The 20,525-nt window shown below is 40.4% G+C and overlaps 1 protein-coding gene across 2 annotated transcripts in view; it reads right to left on the bottom strand.

The window, feature by feature from the left end:
• MDN1 (midasin AAA ATPase 1) overlaps window positions 1–20,525 on the bottom strand; it is a 155,990-nt gene that overhangs the window by 64,946 nt on the left and 70,519 nt on the right. For both annotated transcript variants that reach the window (XM_036871713.1, XM_036871715.1), the window contains exons 34-48: window positions 18,470–18,688; window positions 17,610–17,807; window positions 15,894–16,102; window positions 15,055–15,177; window positions 12,989–13,186; window positions 11,833–11,940; window positions 11,284–11,472; window positions 8,943–9,032; window positions 8,584–8,847; window positions 8,173–8,434; window positions 4,463–4,622; window positions 3,050–3,166; window positions 1,902–2,110; window positions 745–893; window positions 184–395 (exon numbers count right to left, since the gene is read on the bottom strand). In XM_036871713.1, coding sequence (XP_036727608.1) covers window positions 184–395; window positions 745–893; window positions 1,902–2,110; window positions 3,050–3,166; window positions 4,463–4,622; window positions 8,173–8,434; window positions 8,584–8,847; window positions 8,943–9,032; window positions 11,284–11,472; window positions 11,833–11,940; window positions 12,989–13,186; window positions 15,055–15,177; window positions 15,894–16,102; window positions 17,610–17,807; window positions 18,470–18,688 — 2,707 coding nt within the window. The remainder of the gene's footprint in view (window positions 1–183; window positions 396–744; window positions 894–1,901; window positions 2,111–3,049; window positions 3,167–4,462; window positions 4,623–8,172; window positions 8,435–8,583; window positions 8,848–8,942; window positions 9,033–11,283; window positions 11,473–11,832; window positions 11,941–12,988; window positions 13,187–15,054; window positions 15,178–15,893; window positions 16,103–17,609; window positions 17,808–18,469; window positions 18,689–20,525) is intronic.

Here is a 20,525-nt window from a genome sequence, read left to right as displayed (position 1 = left end):
TTCTGGTCAAATATGCTGGGTCATGACCACTACCATCAAAAAAAGAGAGAGGGAGGGAGAAAGAAAGAGAGAGAGGGAAGGAGAGAGGGAAGACGGAAGGAAAGAAGGAAGAAAGAAAGGAAGGGAGGGAGGAAGGAAAAGTCAAGATGCCAAAGAGACACAGAAGCTCAAGGCTCCACTAACCTTGCCCAGTTGCTCGTTTTCATGCTCAGCCTGTTGAGACAATATGCTAAGATCTGTCCATCGCCTCGGACTTTAGAGAGATGAGAATCTTCCGTAGCAGAGAGAGCCGAGGGCAGAGAATCTGGCCACAGCCCCATGGCAAGAATGGAGTTGCCCCAGGTTTCATGTGCTTGCAGAGAAGAAACGTGTTTCTCCAGTAAAGCCTGCACAAGCTGGTGGGAGATAAAAACACATGGTGTACAGGCACCGAGACACAAGTGCTCTTACCAAAAACTAGCAGGGTAACAGTAGTTTTCTAGACCCCTTGTGATCCTCTCACAACACTCAGACACATTCCTCAATATACGTTACAAGCTAAATTTCACTTTTTCTGCTGAGAGGCAAGTTTCAAGGAATATTTACATTTACGCTATTTTCCAGAAAAGTGCCTGGATACCAGATCTCTGTTAGAGCATAACTGCAGATGGCTCTCTTAGGTCATTAAAGTTGCCACCAATAAAGTTTCCTCCTATTACCTGTAATGTTATAATGTAGAAAGCTGTGTGAAACACTTGACAGTACCTTCTGGTTTGCTGGTGAAGCCTGGGAGCGGACATATGCGTCCCAGCATGCTTCAGAAAAGGCTCTGTCTAAGCTCAGCCCTCGCTGTAGGTACTGCACAATGAGTAAGGCTGTCTGAATGAGTGTTGACAACGAGGACGCTGGAGAACCTATAAAGAAGAAATAGTGCCATCCATGAGCAATAGATTCTGAAAAATCTCCAATGAAAATGGACAAATTTCACCTTCCCATCAAACTTCCACTCAAATCCACCCAGATACTTATTTTAGAAAGCCTTCCAAGTGGACTATAGGGGCTCACTAGCACACAATGAACTTGCGGGAACATTCACATTCCTTGCCTCCTATTCCGCCCTCCTCCCCTCCTTCCCTGTCAGCAGTACCTTTTGGGGAAGTGACTAGATGACTCATTTACTAATGTGATAAAGCCTGGCCACAAAGACCCTTGGATCTAAAGCTGACACACACTGAAGGGGGCAAAATGAGCATGGTGCCAGAAAGAACCATGGGCTTTGAAATTCAACAGACCTGCTTTCAAATCCCAGCTGTCATTATTAACTGTTTGGATTTGACAAGTTAATCTACCTCTCTGAGCCTTATCTGTAAAATGGAAATATACCTTGCAGAACTAATGTGAGGACTAAATAAGCAGCCAACATTGCACCTAACACAGAGTAGTTACTTAATAAGTAACATTTCATTATTTTTTCATTATTGTTATTATTACTGCTCTTTCTTGTATATTTGGACATTTAGAAGAAGTAACACCTGTCTGTTTTAAACAACTCAAAGCTCCCTCTTTATTCAACCTTCAAGAGATTTGATGATGACCGTGAAGATTTGCAGGACAAACTTCACCAATCTCAGTGTGAAAAGCAGTACAGGTATTCCTCTGAGTGTGGTCTCTGACTGCACGCATCAGAATTCCCCAGGAAGATTCTTTAACATGCTGATTCCTGTGCCTCACTCAGACCTGCTGAACCCAATCTCTTGGGGAAGAAGGGTACCAAGCGCATCTACATTACTAACAGGCTTTCCTGGTAATTTCTATTTCTATGTACACTAAATGTAAGAACTCCTGAACTAGCAGTCAAATGGAGTAACATGAATTTCCAGAGGAAGAAAACCCTGCAGAGGCCTAGAAGTCAAGCACCTTACCTACAACAGCACTTCGGGTCTCTGAGTGCAAAGCCAAAAGGATGTCACACACACTGTCCCCCACCAACCCAAGGCTGTGCAGTAGGACTTTCAGATCCAGGTCATCTGGGATGCCCCCATCCCCTTCTCCTGAAATGTAGATTTCAAGTCCACGATTCCTCATAGCTCGGGATATTTCTCCATGAACAGGATCCATTGAGAGAAAAAGTCTAGTAGTATAGCAATTCAAAGGAAAAAAAATCAAAATCTCAGTGCAACTGACAGTGCAGCTCAGCAACAATTGGTGAGGGCAAATCATATGTGGCTCATCTTCAGGGAGCTCATCAAAAGAGACACTGCTAACTCAACGTACAGATGCTATTTCCATCTGCATTCTATCCTCTAGTTCCAAAATGCATCAATACAGCAAATCAGTTTCTCTAAACCTATTTTCCTAAGGAACTAAGTATTGAATATCCAGTGCACTTTAGTACTGAGGACTGTAAAATTCTTCCTTTCAGATATTCCCCACATCAGGCAGTGCTAATTCATCAATTATTCTAACTCACCTACAGAGAAAAGAAAAAGGAGCAGTGTATTCTCCAGAAACACTTAGCTTCGTAACATTCAATGTCCATCAACTTCTGCATCTAGCTATCTGACAGCTCACACTTACCTCCAAAGCTAAACAGCTGATTGCTGCTAACCCTCCCCACACCAAACCTGCTCCTTTGCCAGTCTTTCCTTTCTCAATGAATGGCACCCTTTTACCCAATTACTCAAGCCAAAACCTTAGATGCCATCTTTGCTTCCTCCTTTTCTTAACCCACAACCCCATGAGCAAGTCCCACTGATCTGAGAGCCCTAGTCTAAGCTATCATCTCTCACCTGAACTGCAAAAGGCTTGTAACTGGTCTCCCTGCTTCCAGCCTTCACCACCAACCCAAGGCAGGGACCTCATCTTTCTTATTTACTGCTGTGCCCCCCCCAAAGCACACCAGCACCTGGCAAATAGCAGAGCCTCAGTAAATATTTGTTAAATCAATGAGTGCATGAACATGCTCATGACTGACTGTACAAATACGATACGTAAGGTGGCCCTAATGAATGGTCACCTCTGACATCAAGGCTGTCAGATTCTGAGGCACACACTTAAGAGGCATAAATACCTGAAATTGGGATTTGGTGTTATGGTGGGAGTGGATCCATCGATGATTCCTCTCTCACTAACAGTGAGGACACCTCCGGGTTCCAGCAAAGCATTCAAACGATCCAGCACCGATGGGCTGCACAGAGAGAATCCAAATGGGGGACAGGCTGGCGTGCCACACTGACTACCGCCCTGGCTCAGGCCTCTCACTGTGCCTGACCCATGTCTTCCCTTCAGCACAGACCACGTCCCCGTACAGAACTGTGATTCTTCCAAGATCTCTTTTCCTATCAATACCCGTTTTCACTCCCCAAGGCACACAGCCCAGTGATTCATACACAGTAAATATACAAAATGTTTGTTGAATGAATTAAGGAAAATGATAGAAAGTTCCCTGAACTAATAAAACTGTCTTCTCTTTCCCCTTCCCTCTCCCCCACTTCCCAATATTATCAAATCCATTTAAAGGTAACTGGATTTTAATTCGAAACATTCTGAAAATGCTCCAGGTAGAGAAGCCCGTCACCTGACCTGTATTACGCTCACTGTACAGGCAGAGTAGTCTTATGCTTGCCCTTCTCCTTACTTTGCAATCAAGTGGTACACACTGAATGCACATTTACTAAATGTCTGCCCTGTGTCAGACCCTCCATGTCAAAAATCTGTACTTAAGAATGACCCTAACAGGGAATTCCCTGGCAGTCCAGGGGTTAGGACTCAGCGCTTTCACTGCCGTGGACTGGGGTTCAATCCCTGGTCAGGGAACTAAAATACCACAAGCTGCGTGGCGCGGCAAAAAAAAAAAAAAGAAAAGAAAAAAAAAACCCTAACAAAAGGAACCTTTCTGATGTTAAATACAAAGGTGTAACTCAAAGGATGTTAGTTGGAAAAGTAGTCCAATTTTGTTAGCCTTCGGTTCAGCTCAAAACTATCTGCTAGAACTAAAATATTGTAGCAAATAACCAACTACCATTGTTCACCACTGGGAGAAGTCCATAGAATATAGCTGAGGATGTGTTTCTAGCTAAGAAAACAGTGGATTAAAAATACCAGAGCTGGAATTCCCTGGTGGCGCAGTGGTTGAGAATTCGCCTGCCAATGCAGGGGACACGGATTCAAGCCCTGGTCCGGGAAGATCCCACATGCCGCAGAGCAACTAAGCCCGTGCGCCACAACTACTGAGCCTGCGCTCTACAGCCTGTGAGCCACAACTACTGAGCCCATGCTCCACAACAAGAGAAGCCACCGCAATGAGAAGCCTGCACACTGCAACGCCTGCACACACCAATGAAGAGGGAGGGAGGGAGGGAGGGAGGGAGGGAGGAAGGAAGGGAGGAAAAACAAAACCAGAGCTTCCACCTGGGTTTCTACTTTGACACGCATATCTCAAATTTCAATCAGACCCACTCATGATTGAATAGAAGGTCCTTACTTGCAGAAGTTAACATTGTCCATCAAAAGCCAATCTCCAGACTTCAGGGCCCGAACCAACATGCTGTCAACCCATTCGAATGTGCCACAGCTTCGGCCACTGGCTGACTGCATAAGCTTCACACCAAAGCTTCGGAACTCTTCCACGAGTTTGGCAAACTCTGAAACGTCACAGCCACAGTATTTAATTTCAAACCAGGGCAATCAAAAACAAACAAATAAAACAAAAAACTAAGAGTTTATTAAAAGAAGGCTGAAAACTTCTGGCCCAGTTCTTTAAAGTTTCATAATAGGGTAAACAAAAAGATTTTCGTTTTTGTTTGATCAAAACAAGTAAGAAAATTAGGTTTGGGGATAGAAAATACTTAATGGCTTTCTGAATGAATGGCTAGATAAAGTTGACTCAAGGGTGATGGAGAAGGGAAATTATCTTTATGTGTTTTAATTTTTCAAATGCAGAAGGATAATGTCTTCCACCTATTACTGCATTTATACTATAGGAAAGTGCTGTTAAGTCGGCACAATGCAGTCAGTGTCATTAAACAGGGCATCCTTTGTAATGACCATACCATATACAGTAACAACCGGTATTTATTTGCTTCATAGTTTAGATAGTCCTTTCCCAGAATTTTTTCAATTGATCTTTCTTATTAGAAATTGTTTCCTTATATAAGACAGATAACCAACAAGGACCTACTGTATAGCATAGGGAACTCTACTCAATATTCTGTGATAACCTATATGAGAAAAGAATCTAAAAAAGAATGAATATATGTACATATATAACTGAATCACTTTGCTGTACACCTGAAACACCACATTGTAAATCAACTATACTCCAATAAAATAAAATTAATTAATTTTTTTAAAAAAGAAAGAGAAGAAATTGTTTCCTGACCCTTTTTCATATCATAAGGTAATACATGTTGGATTTCTGCTTCTAGCCATGAAGGAACAGTAAGGTTTAGACTTAACCTCCCAGTGTTTAACGATTAGAAAACTGGTAAAATACATGAAACAACTGCTTTCAGATGTTGGAAAACAGTACAGGACTGTGACACCTGAGGGAAGGAGGTCCTATAATGGCCGGCTTTCTGTCTGGAAGCAATTTCTAGACTGCAAAGCGGGGAGGGGAAACTCAAACAGATCCCAAGGCCTCAATGACCTGAGGTCACAGACTTGAATTCAGGGAGACTACAGCAACTAGAATGAGGGGCAGGGTGCTCAAAAGGCAAGAGTTACTCAAAGGGATGGCTCCAGAAATCCAGATGAGGGCTCCTGGAGTCTTTGGCTCAATAATAATCTACACGTGCATGTGAAGGCTGACACTCCACAAGCATGAGCAAAAACTCCCAAGGAAAGGACAGTTACTGGGGAGCTGTGAGCTGAATAATTCCCAGAGTTCACACGGGGCTGAACAACACTCCAGTTCCCACCAGTCAAAGCAAAGAGACTCCGCAGAACACATATAGGACCTTCAGTAGAGATGCCATAGGGCCATGCCTCAAGAGTGGGGCTAATTTAACCCTAGAGTAAAGGTTACTCCGGACCTGACCTTAAACAGCTTAAGTGCAAGCTTGAAAAGATAAAAATGATCCATAAGCAACTCAACTGCCTTATTCCCCCCCAAAGAAAACCTCAAAAAAACAAAATGCAGCACTTAGCAACTTAAATTCAAAATGCCCAGAATCTAATAAAAATTCCTAGATATATCTTCTTGCTTCTTTAAGTCCCTAAGGGCTGCATTCTGATGTTAACAGAGCTATTATATATATGCTCAATATGTACAAAGATTTAAGATAAAATATGAAACTAGAATATATTTTAAAAGTCATACATGTTCATCATAGGGACATTAAAAGATATAAAGTTAAGAAGAAGAAAAGATATTTTTAACCAAAAGTAAAACAGTAGTAGACAAACTGCTTTAGACCCAGCCTCTTTCACTCTATCAATATCCCTAAGAAATGAATTACTCAATATGAAAGTCAATCCTAAATAAAAAGCAGTATTGGGATTTCCCTGGCGGTCCAGTGGTTAAGAATCTGCCTTCCAATGCGAGGGATGCAGGTTCACCCCATGGTCGGGGAACTAAGATCCCACGTGCTGCAGGGCAACTAGGCCTGTGTGCCACAGCTACCGAGCCAGAGCGCTCTAGAGCCCGTGCGCCACAACGAAAGATCCCGCATGCCACAACTAAGACCTGATGCAGCTAAATAAATATATTAAAAAAAAAAAAAGCAGTATTGAGAATGGGCTGTGAGAACTTCCCTAGATATTTACATTTTAACAGACTTATGAAAGAAATCCATACACACCAGATTCCAGGCTTTGAAGTCACAGAGGACTGGAGCCCAAACCTAGTCTAACCACTCGGTAACAAGAAGGCATTGGGCAGGTTATTTTACTTCTATGAGCATCCATTTCCTCATGTATAAAATGGGGTTCATTTTTCCTTGTAATGTGGTATTGTTGTGAGGGTTAAAAGTAAACACATTTAACATAGTGTCCACCACTATGTGTCACCAGTAGGAATTCAAACCTCAATGGTGAGTTTTACAATACCTATCTTTTAAAAATATATAAAGTGATATATGACTTCATTAACCTATTTAATAATTAATTTGAATGAATGAGTAAAGAATTTCAAATTCAAATGGTGAGCTTGAATTGGAAAATGACAGATCAAAACAACACTGAAATCACTGTCTTAACTAAGAAAGTAAACTATCTGACCCACAGCTATGGATACAAGGTTGACACAGTGGGAAGAGGGAAGTCTCATTTCTTCAGCCCTAAGGAATCAACTATTCCCAAGGAATAACTGAGAATTCCTAAGGAATCAACAGTTAAGAGCAGGTTCTGAAAAGGACGACAACCTCAGTGACAGGCCTTAACCTTTAATCAAGTCTCCCCTAAAGGCATGCTCATCACCACCCAAAAAGTTGCACTACAAGATGAGAGTTGTATATCTCCAGGTTAACTGAGGAATTTCCTCCATCTTCTATACAAAATAGATTCCTAGCTATCAATTTAGACTTCTGTTCCTCAGTTTGAAATACTCAATTTCTTGAGAAGTTATTAACAAGTTTAAAAAACAGGCCAACAGGGGGCTTCCCTGGTGGTGCAGTGGTTGAGAGTCTGCCTGCTGATGCAGGTGACACGGGTTCGAGCCCTGGTCTGGGAAGATCCCACATGCCGCGGAGCAACTGGGCCCGTGAGCCACAGTTGCTGAGCCTGCGCGTCTGGAGCCTGTGCTCCGCGGCAGGAGGGGCCGCGGTAGTGGGAGGCCCGCGCACTGCGATGAAGAGTGGCCCCCGCTTGCAGCAACTGGGGAAGGCCCTCGCACAGAAACGAAGACCCAACACAGCCATAAATAAATAAATAAATAATTTTTAAAAAAAAACAAAACAGGCCAACAAAAAATAAAACCAAATTTACATACAAGTCACTGTGGTTGATTATACACAGAATAAATCAAACTCAGTAACCAATTTCTTTCCTGTTTCCTCTGTTTAGGATCACCAATTCTGAATACTTAACATCAGCTTCATTTTATTTCCTAGGACAAAGATTTCCAAATTTTGATTGTTAATAATCATTAAATTCATTTTAAAAATTATGGGCATTGCATTTACAAATATATTACCTGCGGGTGGACACTATATGGGCAATGGTAAGTGTCTGATACACACACCCAAACACACATACCTGCCTTGGAGTATGAGTTGATTTTATTGTTGAGTCTCTGCATAAGCAGTAGCACTCCTTCCAGCTTGCTGACAATCTCCATCGTGACACCCTTACCACCTTCTCCAAGACACTTGGGCTTACAGGTCAGGAGGAAATGACTCCAGGCTCGCAGCACTACTTCTGCATCGTCAGCACTGACGAGGAGGCTGTCTCTTACCAGGGTCCTGACAGTGCCCTCCACCTTCTCAAGGAGCTGCCTCCACGGCCGGATGAGATCAACCTGCAATTTCCAGAGCACGTGAACCCAGCACAGCCCATGGCCAGAATCAAAGAACACTGCTACTGTAGCTACCACCAACACAGAAGACCACCAGCCAGACCACACGGTTTATTGTGTCCTGCCTGAAAACGCAGAGGCGGATCAGTTACCTGCTCAAATCCACCCAGAAGCTCCGAAGTGTCCATTGCACTGTTCATGGCCATGATCTTTAAAGTGTGACCAGTAAGGTGTGCCAGGAGCTGAACCAAGCTGGTCTTGCCCACTGAGGCTGGCCCCACAAGGATGACCATCCAGCTCATTTGTACACACTTCATAACTGACTCCAGAGACTGTAAAGACTGGTGCAGGAGCAACAGGGGCCGGCAGGTCGGGGGAGGAACGTAGCTGCCACGGGAAAGCATCGAGTAGCCCAGCTGAAAAAGACATGCCGGTGAGTTTTCACAAGTGTGCCTGCGAGTGGGAGCAGAAGCCACAGAAAACTGCAAGTGGCTTATCCTCCTCTCCTCACCTGAACATCACAGGGAGTGATGTGGAACAGTCTGGTTCCCAGGTACGGGTTAGAATTTGAATTAAACACATCCTTGAATACAGCAATGACCTAAAGGAAGACGATGATACAATCAAAACACAAATCACTCCACCAAATTCTGAGCCAAACCTTCTAGAATGAATACTAGTAAACATGAACACAATAGGAGAATGACACTATTCTGAGTCCTTATCTTTTTGAATTTTCTTATAAAAAGGATAGATTGCATTTAATTCTTCAGAATGAAAGTAAACTGAAGCTTAAGAAAAGAGTAACCACATAATCTCAAATTATTTTGAGATTCCAGTGAGAAAATACCATAAATTAAAGCCATAGAAACTGTGGTAAATCTTGAGATGAAAAATGAATTTGCTTTCATCATTCAAGATACCACCTAAAGAAGGTAGAAGAGAAACATGAAGTTTATGAAGAACAATGACTGTTTCCTGAGTACGTGCCACGTGCCAAACATTATATTAGGTGCTTTAATAGATTATTTCTGATCCTAATACCCTTGCAAAATAGGTATTTCCATTTCCATTTTATAGATATGGATTAGGGGATTCATGAGAGTTACATGATTTGCCCATGGTTGGTAACTGATTTCAAATCTAAGCCTGTCTGACTCCAAGATCACTGTTATCCTTCTAAATATTTATGTAGAGAGGACAAGCAAAGTAATTTCTCTGACTGATTATTTACATTCACTTATCCCTTCCTTAGCAGCAATACTGTTAAAAACTTCCTGTTAACTGTACTTCATTTATGCACTTTTTTTTTCTTTTTTTAAATCTAAGAGGAGCTGGGGAGGGGAAAAGATAAGGGTGTGTAAAAAACACTAATTTAGCCCATAGCAGCCACAAAGATTCCAGCCACCCAAAATATTTACAACAAGTTGTGCATTTCTAACAAAGCAGCAATATTCATACTAATCAATGTATACTGAAATCAGAAAATAAAAACAACAAAGATAAAATCATAATGAGTATCAAACACTGAGTAAAAGCCTAAAAGCAGCACAGAAGAAAATGCTCCCACCACCTACTCCTTGGTCCAGGCGATTTCTGACCTTATTTCCCACTCTACAGCATATCATCTCCTCTCACTGATATTATACCAGAGTTAAAATTACAAATACTTTTATAGCCTCTCTTCTTCTATTATTATTTTACTTAGCTTCTTTCCCCCTCAGAAAACATTTGGTCAACTACAGCAACTGAACTGGAGGAGTGATGGAAACCTTCCACACCCTACAGTGACTCACCATCTGACCAACATCAGTTCCCCAACACTGGCCAGTCCTGCCACAGTTAATCCACTGTAACCAGTAAGTGGATGGAGAAATGAAAACACTAGCTGAGGCTATGTGAACTAAAATTTGTGAAAAAAACAAAACTAACTGAACATCTTGTCCTAATACACTGAAAGCCATCTGCATGTAATAAATGAGTTGTTAACACTGGGCTAGACTCTGGATGCCACACAGAAGGGGATCTGTGCTCTCAGTAGCAGAATGAAAGTGTGTGAAAGTCACTTGTGCCACGTGCAGCCACATCTTCACGTCAGTAAGGAGGTTACTGTTTCTAACTCACATGAATCTGTAAGTTGCTTTGTTTGTAAACAACTGTGATACAGTAGAAGGAATAGCAGGCAAAGTGGAAAGGTCTGTGCTGGAGAGCTGGCTGTGCCACTTGCTACACTGAGATTCCATGACTCTGAGCCTTGGATCCTCCTCATCTGTAAGAGGTCATGACAGCACCTCCCACCTGCAACTGTTGTGAATTTTCCATGAACTGGACTTGAAATACCACAAAGCAAAATGTACACATTATTAATTTACTAAGCTGGAAATTCTGGTGTTGTTTTCTACTTACAAAGGGATATTTTTACTTCCATTTAGATACAGAATTTCCTCTCTCTTTTCATCTATTTATCCTTTCTAGATAAAATACTTTGCAATTTGACATTTATTTAAAAGTAGAAAGCCCTCCTCTTCTACTGGTTATCACCTGTCTCCTCCTGCTTCTCACTTTTGTGCCTGGAAAGGTGATAAAGACCAAGCCTTTATTAATGGAGGGCAATACTGTTAAAGAAGGTCTGCAATCATGGGGATTTAGATGGATAAGCAAACTGTGTCCTCCAAAGCAAACTACACTATGAGACTCTGAGACAGGTGAATGTTTAGTTTCTTCCCGTAACTTTTAAATTTCCAAGCAGCTTTACTGGGTTTGGTATTGTAAATGAGTACACCCCTTCTGTCCCTCAGGAAGAAATCAACTTACAGATGGAAAGAAATGCAAAGAGCAAGTATGAAACTCACCTTTTCTTTATCTTCCTTGGTTCTCATTCTTTCACCATAGACCAAAAACACATGCTGACCAGGATCGTAACACCCAGGGGACTGGTCAACTAGCATCAACTGACACCAGCGGAAAAGGTCCCGGAGGTTGAATTCCCAGGGTCCTCCTATTTGCCCCCATTTCTTCTCGACAGTCACTTCGTGATCAATCTAAAAAGAAAATACCCTTACTGGGAAAGCATGTCCCACTGCTAGGCACTGCATTAAGTACTATCAGTGTACTGTGAATGCATACATAACCCAAAACAGAGGCTAACAGGCTTGATTCAGATGTCTCCTTCTCCCAACCCAGACTTCTCAATGCCAGGAATACCCTGTAAGCATTGACAATGATACACGCAACAGAACTGAATTACTGTAACCCTCAAATGAGTAGCTTGCCTTCCACTAGAAACTTTTAGAAGTCTATGTGATTTATCTTAGTTACGGAGACTGGTAATTTAGTGTTCCATGTTGAGAAAATGAGAAAATCAGAAAAACAAAGAACAAATAATACACGTAGGTACTTACCTGGTTGTTGAAAGCAACCATTTTTTTAATAATACTTTTGTCAATGGCTGGAAACAGAGTACTGGCAATGAACTCCATGTCTATTACTGTAAGGGGATCCACAAAGACCTAGAAAATTCAAAAATAACATGAAAAAACGCCATCGTTTCTCTTTACCAAACACCAGAAATGACTACCGTGACTTACGTAAAATTTTTATTTAACACCAAAGTAATAATACCTCAGTAATATATATATTTCAGTTATAGAAATTTCTTTTCTTGCATTTTTAGGATACGGAATCATATAAAATCTTTGAAGTATAGAGCAAAAGAGAGTTTTCTTGTTAGCTTCATTCTAGTGACTTAGAGAAAGACATGCAAGTAATTTTTTTAAGTATATTTGTAATTTTAATTTCCTATATATCATGTAAAATGCTCTAAAAAATCCAGATGGTAGGTATATGAGCATTCATTTTAAAATTTGATCAACTTTTCAATAAGTTTGAAATTTTTCATAATAGATTTCTTAAAAGATACTCAGTAAATTCTTAATTATCACGGGATGGGGCATAAAAGAAAGCTAACGTCTAGAAGCATTTCCAAGCCACTACATTAGCCAAACTTTGAAAAAAGATGTTAAAACATGTAAGCCTACGTGTACACACACACACACACCTTCTGCTGCAAATGAGAATTAAGGTAATAAGAAAAGATACCAACTATTAATAGTGGTTGACTTTGGTATGGAGAATACTGGATTTTTTTTTTCTTCATGGTAGTTTTTTATACTTTATTTTACTTAGATTTAAACGCATTTTCATTATAAAATAATCTTTTAATGTTCTAACAGATCACAAATACACTTGAAAAGGTCAAAGATTGGCCTTAATCTCTGAGCACAGTAATAGAATCCTCAAGATGGTGGTCATCTTACTTTCCTCCAACTGATAACATACCAGGTCCTCTGAGACCTAAGATAAAGGATTCGCAGCAGGAGAGAAGTGATTATGGGAATCAGTCACATTGATACCCAACATATAAAGATGCGAAATGGAGAGGCAGATCAGTACACTGAGCCTGTCTCATTCTCAGAGTGGGCACCCTCATAGCTATGTGTCAGCAGTATTATTGCCCCTGACACCGCCTCTGGTTTCCGGGGCAACAGCAAATCTTACCTGAGTAAACCTATTTAGGAAAGACCTGGGCAAGCCCTTCCTTCCGCCTCCTTGTCTAAAAGGATTCTGACAACCAAAAATCTTCGTCTTCTCATGCAGCACTTGAAAGCTCATTCCTAACTCAGGAATATAGATTTCTCCTCGGTGGTCAAAACAAGCATTGAGTCCTTCCAAGACTGACTGCGAAGCCAGGTTAAGCTATTTGGAGAAGAAAGAGCATATACTTATTTTATATGCTGTATAGCTGTTACAAAAAGCAAAAGAATAATATGCACAAAAAGTAGTCTTATCCTCAAGGGGGAAGGAGTTCAAACAACATTGCTAACATTCTGCTTCTCAAGCTGAACTGATGTGTATTCATCCTATTATTTCATATATATGTTAGAGAAATTTGGGGTGTATAAAATAGCAATAATTTTTAAGTAAACTGAGTATGTAGGTTAAATTTTTTTAAAGCAGTTAAATTAGTCTCAAAAATAAAACTGTATCCATCATCTGCTCCTACATTGGTCTACTTTATAAATCATAGCTTACAAAAGAAACTTTCCAATACAAAGATATCTCATTTTCGCTCTGGGATTTTTTTAAGGTGAAGTAAGACAGCTCTTTACATACTTAAATAAACATCCTTCCCAGCTCAAATACTGAATAAGCTCTCCAAATGGGCTTCAAAGTCACGATATAAACTACATAAAGTAGATCTAACTATGCCAACAGTTTTGTGAACAACAAGAGCAAACACGAGGATTTGTGTGTGTGTGAACACCAGAAATGAAAATTGCTGAATGGAGGTCCTCAGATGCTGAGTTCAGAGCTCAGGGATGTGAAGTATGGGTGGTTTTTAGGTAACATGGAAAAATTCAACTGTGAAATGTGAATCAGTAAAATGCAAATGGGCCAAAAATCAGATTATATTAGAATTTCAAGTGTCATGTTTACATAAGCACTCAAAACACAAACTCCGCTATATACCCACATACAGGTCAAGTTCTAAAAGCTGCTCTTATGTGTGACTGCAAGGCCAGAATGCCTTGCAGTCCCTATGTGCATTTCCACAAAATATGACTATGGTCAGTAGTCTTCTAGCTTTGAAACAAGGCATTCTTTTTTTCCTGGCTGATGATTATTCTATCACATATCTTTTTCAAAAAACTCTGGGGGGAATAAAACAAAAACCAAAACCCTCCCTCTCTTTAGTATCTGGTAATTAGGAAGCAGCTCAGCAGAAAAGGAATCCATCCCCCTTACTGCAGACACAAGGGGGGTCTGAATCTAGGGAACCCGTTGGGGCCTGTGTCAAAAGTCATCTGTGGCACTTTCATCACCCAAATCATTTTAAGCTACACAACTACTTGCTCGCCTTTTCCAGAACTGACATTGCACATCCTGAACTAACTCAAATCCTTTGGCCACAACCTTCAATTTTTTTATTTTGTGCATCACTTCTCCATATCTCTCTAGCTGCTTGTCAGTCACAGAGATTCGGCACTTATCACGTGTCTCATGATGTGCTCTGTTCTTCTGGTCATTAATTTATCCCATGTGCACATATAACATTGACCATTTTCTCACCATTTTTTCTATGTCTCTTCCTACTGTAACTTTCCCCAGCCTCTCTGCTGAAATGAGGTGGTTGGCACTATTTGTAAACTATGTTTAACTCTGAAAATAAATACAAACACAGCAAGCCTGCCAGCGACTAGAGAATAAAACCAGTGAAGAGGCACTTTTTCTGGAGGCTAGCTCACGAAAGTAGGAGAGTTTGTAGGTTATATTGGGTTGGCCGAAAAGTTCGTTTGGTTTTCCGTAAGATGCTATGGGAAAACCCAAACGAACTTTCTGGCCAACCCTATACGTGGGGGGAGTTCTGTATATGCTTTCTGACAAGTGACTTTTCTTATTCATAGAAGAGACCACGGAGGATTCTTTTCATCAGAGAATTTGCCTTTACTAGCCAAGAGCATGATCATCCATTGTGAAATGCCCTCAAGCCTCGAAAAGTTCTGCCCCCACCCCCATTTCTCACACTTGTAGTCCCACGTTGGCACGATGGGCCGTCCTCTCACCTCATCCAACACAACCCAATGGCCTGCCTTCAAGGCTGCCAGCAAGGGGCCATCGCGCCAGGCAAACTCTCCTCCCTTGCCACCTTCAACAGGTAGATCTGCTCCAAACAGGTCTGTGATGTCCTTTGAGAGGAGGAAGAAATGGGGGAAAGCCAACATTACATAGAAGATTAACTAGATCCCAAGACCCCAAACGTAAAATGGTAAATACTTAGGCCTTGTACCACTTTTTAGTCTTACCCCCCAAGAGAGAACTAATCAATGCCAGAACTCTTTACCAGGAGCCCAGACATGCCCCAAGCATCTTATCATCACAATAGTCTAAGCATCTATCAACTGGAGCTCTAGATCAATAGTTCTCAACACTGGATGTACTTGGAAATAAATTGGTGACCTTAAAGAACAAAAACAAAAACCACACACACCAAAAACAATGCCCAGGCCCTCCTCCCAGACCCCATCCCAGGAGATTAGTTAATTTGTCATCTCTGTCCCATATTTTCATAAGATTGTTTAAAGGGTCATTTTATCTGTAATTAATATTTTTAGAAAGGACAAAAATAGAGAGAGGCTGTATTACAATAAAAACTGAAATGAGTGATTCTCCCTCAAAAGAGAATTACAATAAAGCATCCAGAGAGAATACTACTACAGGTGTCATCTATTAATGAACACAAAAGGAGAATTAGGTTTGTGGATCATGTTGCTATGGTCTTTATCACCATGAAATATTTGGGGTTCTGACATCGTGATTATTTCTGACTAGAAAACTCTATAAATAGATAAAAACATTACTCCCTACACCTACCCCCATCAGCTGTAGCGTGACTTAAGCTTACCGTCTGCTCTGACAAGTTGATTCGGACAAGAGTGTTGCCTGAAGCCTTGGCTAAGGCTCCCACCAAGCTCGTCTTGCCCACACCAGGGGAGCCCTCCAAGAGGATAGGTTTGTTCAGTTTTGTAGCTCTTAAGAGCCTCTGGGCATTCATAGCTGTGGTGCCCGCGCTGAGTGCATAGTCGGCGATATTATTCCTGTGCAAGACAGGTCCTGAAGTGGAGAAAAGAAAAGCCACATTTAAGCTAGACATCACCAAATCATACATATATATCAACTGGAGATTAAAAGAATCCACCAAGTAGACTGTCAGTCAGTGAAGTACCATCTGTGGTGAAAACGCTTAGCCCTATTTTGATATTTCCTCACTTTTGGGTCCATAAAATGCTTTCCAGGAAGAGCCAGCAGCATACTTTCTTCAACTGTGCCTACTACACAGATCTCGGCACTTCCTACACCTACATCTATACATACTCATACAGGTCGAAACTGCAAGCATACATCTTTCCTTTCACAACCTACACCTGGAATTACTACTACCTGTACTTGTACAATTTACCTTATACTTGTATTTTCCTAAAAGTCAAGTGGAAGCTTGGTATATAGGCCAGATGGTTCCATATAAACAATTTCATCCAAGGTTTTTCGGCCACCAAGACAATTCAGGATGCATCCTTAACCCATAGTATAGCTGAAGTGCAGGACTAATAACAGTCTTAGAGGGCTTAATATTTATGCCACTATGTCTCCTGGCAGAAGCTGTTGGTACATCAGTTTGGAGGCAGTGGGGCTAGGAAAACATTTATTACCTCAGCTACGGAAGCAGAAGCAAGGACCACCCCAGTCCCAGGCCACAAGCACACAGCTCCTACACGAGAGAACTGAATACTACCATGACGGCTTAGGGAAGGGATCTAATGGTTAGATCACGGGGGGGGCCCATCAGGGATGAAGACAGTACTGTTGAAGAGGGAGAGGGAAAGGGGCAATGTTCCATTCAGCCCGGAAGCTGGGCTGGTTTAGTTCACCACTGAACCCCCGCTAACTGCCACTGCACCTCTACACATTCCAGGCATTCAACAATTCTTGACACAGAGAGGAAAGAAGGGACAAGAAAGAGATGACTCTGCTAGAGAAGCAACAATCCGAAAAATTCAGAGTGCCCTGGAAAAATATCTAATATAACTACCTCATTTAAATATTTGACAGAGGCAACCTAATAAGAGCAAGGATTAGAACTGAAATCCACCTGCATTTCCTATTTAATCACTCATTTATTCATCCATTCACTCACTCAGCAGACATTCTCTGAATGCCTATGACTGCTAGGCTACGTGGCAGATGCCAGGGATAGGAAGATGAATGACACTTGCCCTCAAGGGTTCACAAAACTGTTTTTGTAAAAGGCGATAAAGTTCTTAGTTGAAACATTATGGGCTGAATTACCACTACAGGAAAGGTCTTGCTTTGAGCACCAAATAATAAACAAATAAATGCATTTTTAATGGGACAATTTAATCATGTATTAAAGACTGTATTTTCTCCTATTTTTATATGCCAGTTATATATTTTTAACCACTCACACAATTATGATTACGCCAAGTCAGATTCTAACTCAGATAAAAAGTAATCATGATATACTGAAGTTAAAAGTCACAATAAAGGTCAAGTATTTGTGAACCACAAGAAGAGAATCTTATTTATTAAAAATCATTCTTACCCCTTGGTATAAAAAATGGATGAATTCCCCAAAGGTTATCTATCCCAGTGAATTCTTTGGCTTTGAGTCTGTCATAAATCTTCAATTCATTTTTCTGACTTTCTGTAAGTCGGATAATCTTGGAAAGTTTCTTGATTAGGAATTTCAGACATTCTTTGCGAGCCAAGAGAGCCGTACCAAACCCAGATGAAGTTACCCCTAAAGGAAGAGGATCAGTCCATCAAACAACAGCAGGGCACCCAGCTTCACAACCACTCAGCAGGAACTCTAGGACGGGCTCCTGAATCACAGCCAAAATACGACTCCTAGTATAAGCAGCCCTAAGAAGGAGTGTGACTCCCCTCTCCCCACAACTGTCAGGTCATCAATTCAGCAGCAGCTTATTCAGTAAAGCACTCCAGTCACCCCATGAGAAATCAGTCTGGAGAAAAGAGTAACTAATAGGGTACTTTTAGTCATGTGGGCTTGTATTTCTAATTTTCATGGCTGAAAAAAACTTAAACATTAAATTTAATAAAATTGTAGTACACTTAAAACAAACTACAGGATTCAGGCCCGTTAACTCTAAATGACTGTTTTAAGAAATGTCATGTTAAGTTCTTCAGGAGCAAAAGCATTTCCAGCAGTCTTCTTTCTATCATAATCACTACTTCACATTTACCAAACCCCTGGCCTATAAGCAATGAAAAGCTTTTGCGTATCTTTTACACCAATCGCCTCTCAAGAAGAGTAAAAGAACAAGAGAGCCACTGTGAGTCTTGGAAATGCTACAGGTATCTGGCTCAGAGGTCTGGGCTTGCTCCATCTCACAGTTCCCTCTACCCTAACCCCTTGTTCTCACCAGCTAACAGACAACATACCTGAACCTATTCCATCTACGTACACCAGGCAGGCGGCGTGGACAAAAGACGTCACTGTGGAGATGGTCTCCGGCCTTTTCAAAGCAGCTTCCTCCCCCATTGTGTTCATGAAGTTAACCCAGGACAGGATATCTCTGATACTGACCACACACCTTCGGCCAAACTCCTGGTGGGTCAGCCAGTCAATGAAATCCAGCATCACCTCAGCTATGTCAGCCCCTAAGACACAAGAAAGCAAAGGTATTTGCTGTTTGGGAAGACTCCGGACAGGGATTTGCAACCTGGGGCCCATCGATGGTTTAAAAGGGATCTATGTTTCATGAGATTATATGCAAATTTTTGTGAATGTACATTAATACTTTTTCTAAGCAAATGGGGTCCACGGCTATAATCACATTCCCATAGGGTTCAAGAACAGCATTCTACCCCTACCAAAACAAACAAACAAAAAAACACCAGAAAGAAAACTTCGAGAATTAAAGTCTAAGAAAGCGCCCTGAAAACAACTCAAAGAAATAAAGTATTCATTTGGTTTGTGTTCAGATACAACTTTGAAGACAAGACACAATGATTTTAGAAAACATACAGATTTATTTATATTTTTAACTGATTCAGTGGAATGGGGATTATCATGATTTCAGTGGCATTTAGTCTAGGTTTTTTGTTTGTCTGGTCCATCTGTTCATCAATCACAATTTAGCAAATTAGAGGATTCACAAATTATGTTTCATGATTCAAGTTAATGACTATTCTAATTTTCACAATTTCATATTGTAAAATATTTGTCTGGAAACAGAATACTTATGACGTCATACACAGACATTCAAAGCAATGACAATCAAATTTAGTAGAGTACTTCATATAACTTCTGAAGTCAATAGTAAACATTTATCTAAGAAGTATGAATATCAAGGAATGCTTTTTAAAAAGAAAATATGATAAGGAGGAATCAGCACTGCTGTAATAAAAAGTAGACTCTACAGTAACAGCTTTCAAGCTACACTGCAAACTGGTTAGAAGAAAAATACTAATTACAGAAAAAAACACAAATCTTAAGAAAGAACATAAAATGACAACTCATGGGAGAAAGTCTAGTAACAAGAGGAAAGAAATTAAATACTGTTTCAAAAGCTAGATGTTAAACATGAGTACCTGGATCCACATTTCAGAGTGGAAAAAATGTGAGGTAAATCAAGGACTTAAGGAAAATGAAATAATTTATCCATTAATAGAGAGGAATTAAATCATGACTATTAAAGAAATAAAAGATCATCAGAGATACAGTGGATGGGATGGGTTCATATATGTATTTTTTAACAACAAATATTGAAGATAACAGGAGAGAAACCTACGTGATAAATATATTAAGGAATATTATCCAAAAATATACAAATAGCAATATGTAAAATAATAGTTATTTTTAAATAAACTAGAGAATGCTCCATTCACTAGTAATAAAAGAAAATGAAATTTTAGAATATCCATTAAATTAACAAGGATAAAATAATAGATTTCATTGTATTTAAAAAGAAAAAAATGACGGGAATTCCCTGGCAGTCCAGTGGTTGGGACTCGGCGCTCTCAGTATTGGGGCCCGGGTTCGATCCCTGGTCGGGGAACTAATTAATAAGCTGCTGGCAGCACTGTGAATGGGGCCAACTTTCTGGAGAGCAATCTGGCCACAACTAATGGGAGCTCGGAAGTTCCTTGTTTCTACTTCTAGAAATACAACTCAAAGAAAAGCTCTGAACAATATATCATTTTAATGAAAAGAGAATGCTTTGAGAAATACTGGTCAATGAGAGTTTGAGAATGGCAAAAGCAGCCCACATGCCCTTCAGAGATCAATTTTTTTTAAATACATCAATTTCATCAATACATCAAATATAGAAAAGATTTCATTACAGAATCTTTTTTTGTTATATTATCAATGTATACATAATACTACTATTGAGATTTGTGAACCAAAAATAATAGAAAAAGTGGTACCCACAGTGGTATTTATATTTTCATTAAGACGATGCAGTAAATATATCTTAAATACCCTAAATAGGCT

Source organism: Balaenoptera musculus, chromosome 12 (genome assembly GCF_009873245.2).
Source record: "Balaenoptera musculus isolate JJ_BM4_2016_0621 chromosome 12, mBalMus1.pri.v3, whole genome shotgun sequence".
NCBI lineage: Eukaryota > Metazoa > Chordata > Mammalia > Artiodactyla > Balaenopteridae > Balaenoptera > Balaenoptera musculus.
Note: the sequence above shows the minus strand (reverse complement) of the source record. Positions and strands in the feature narration are given on the sequence as shown.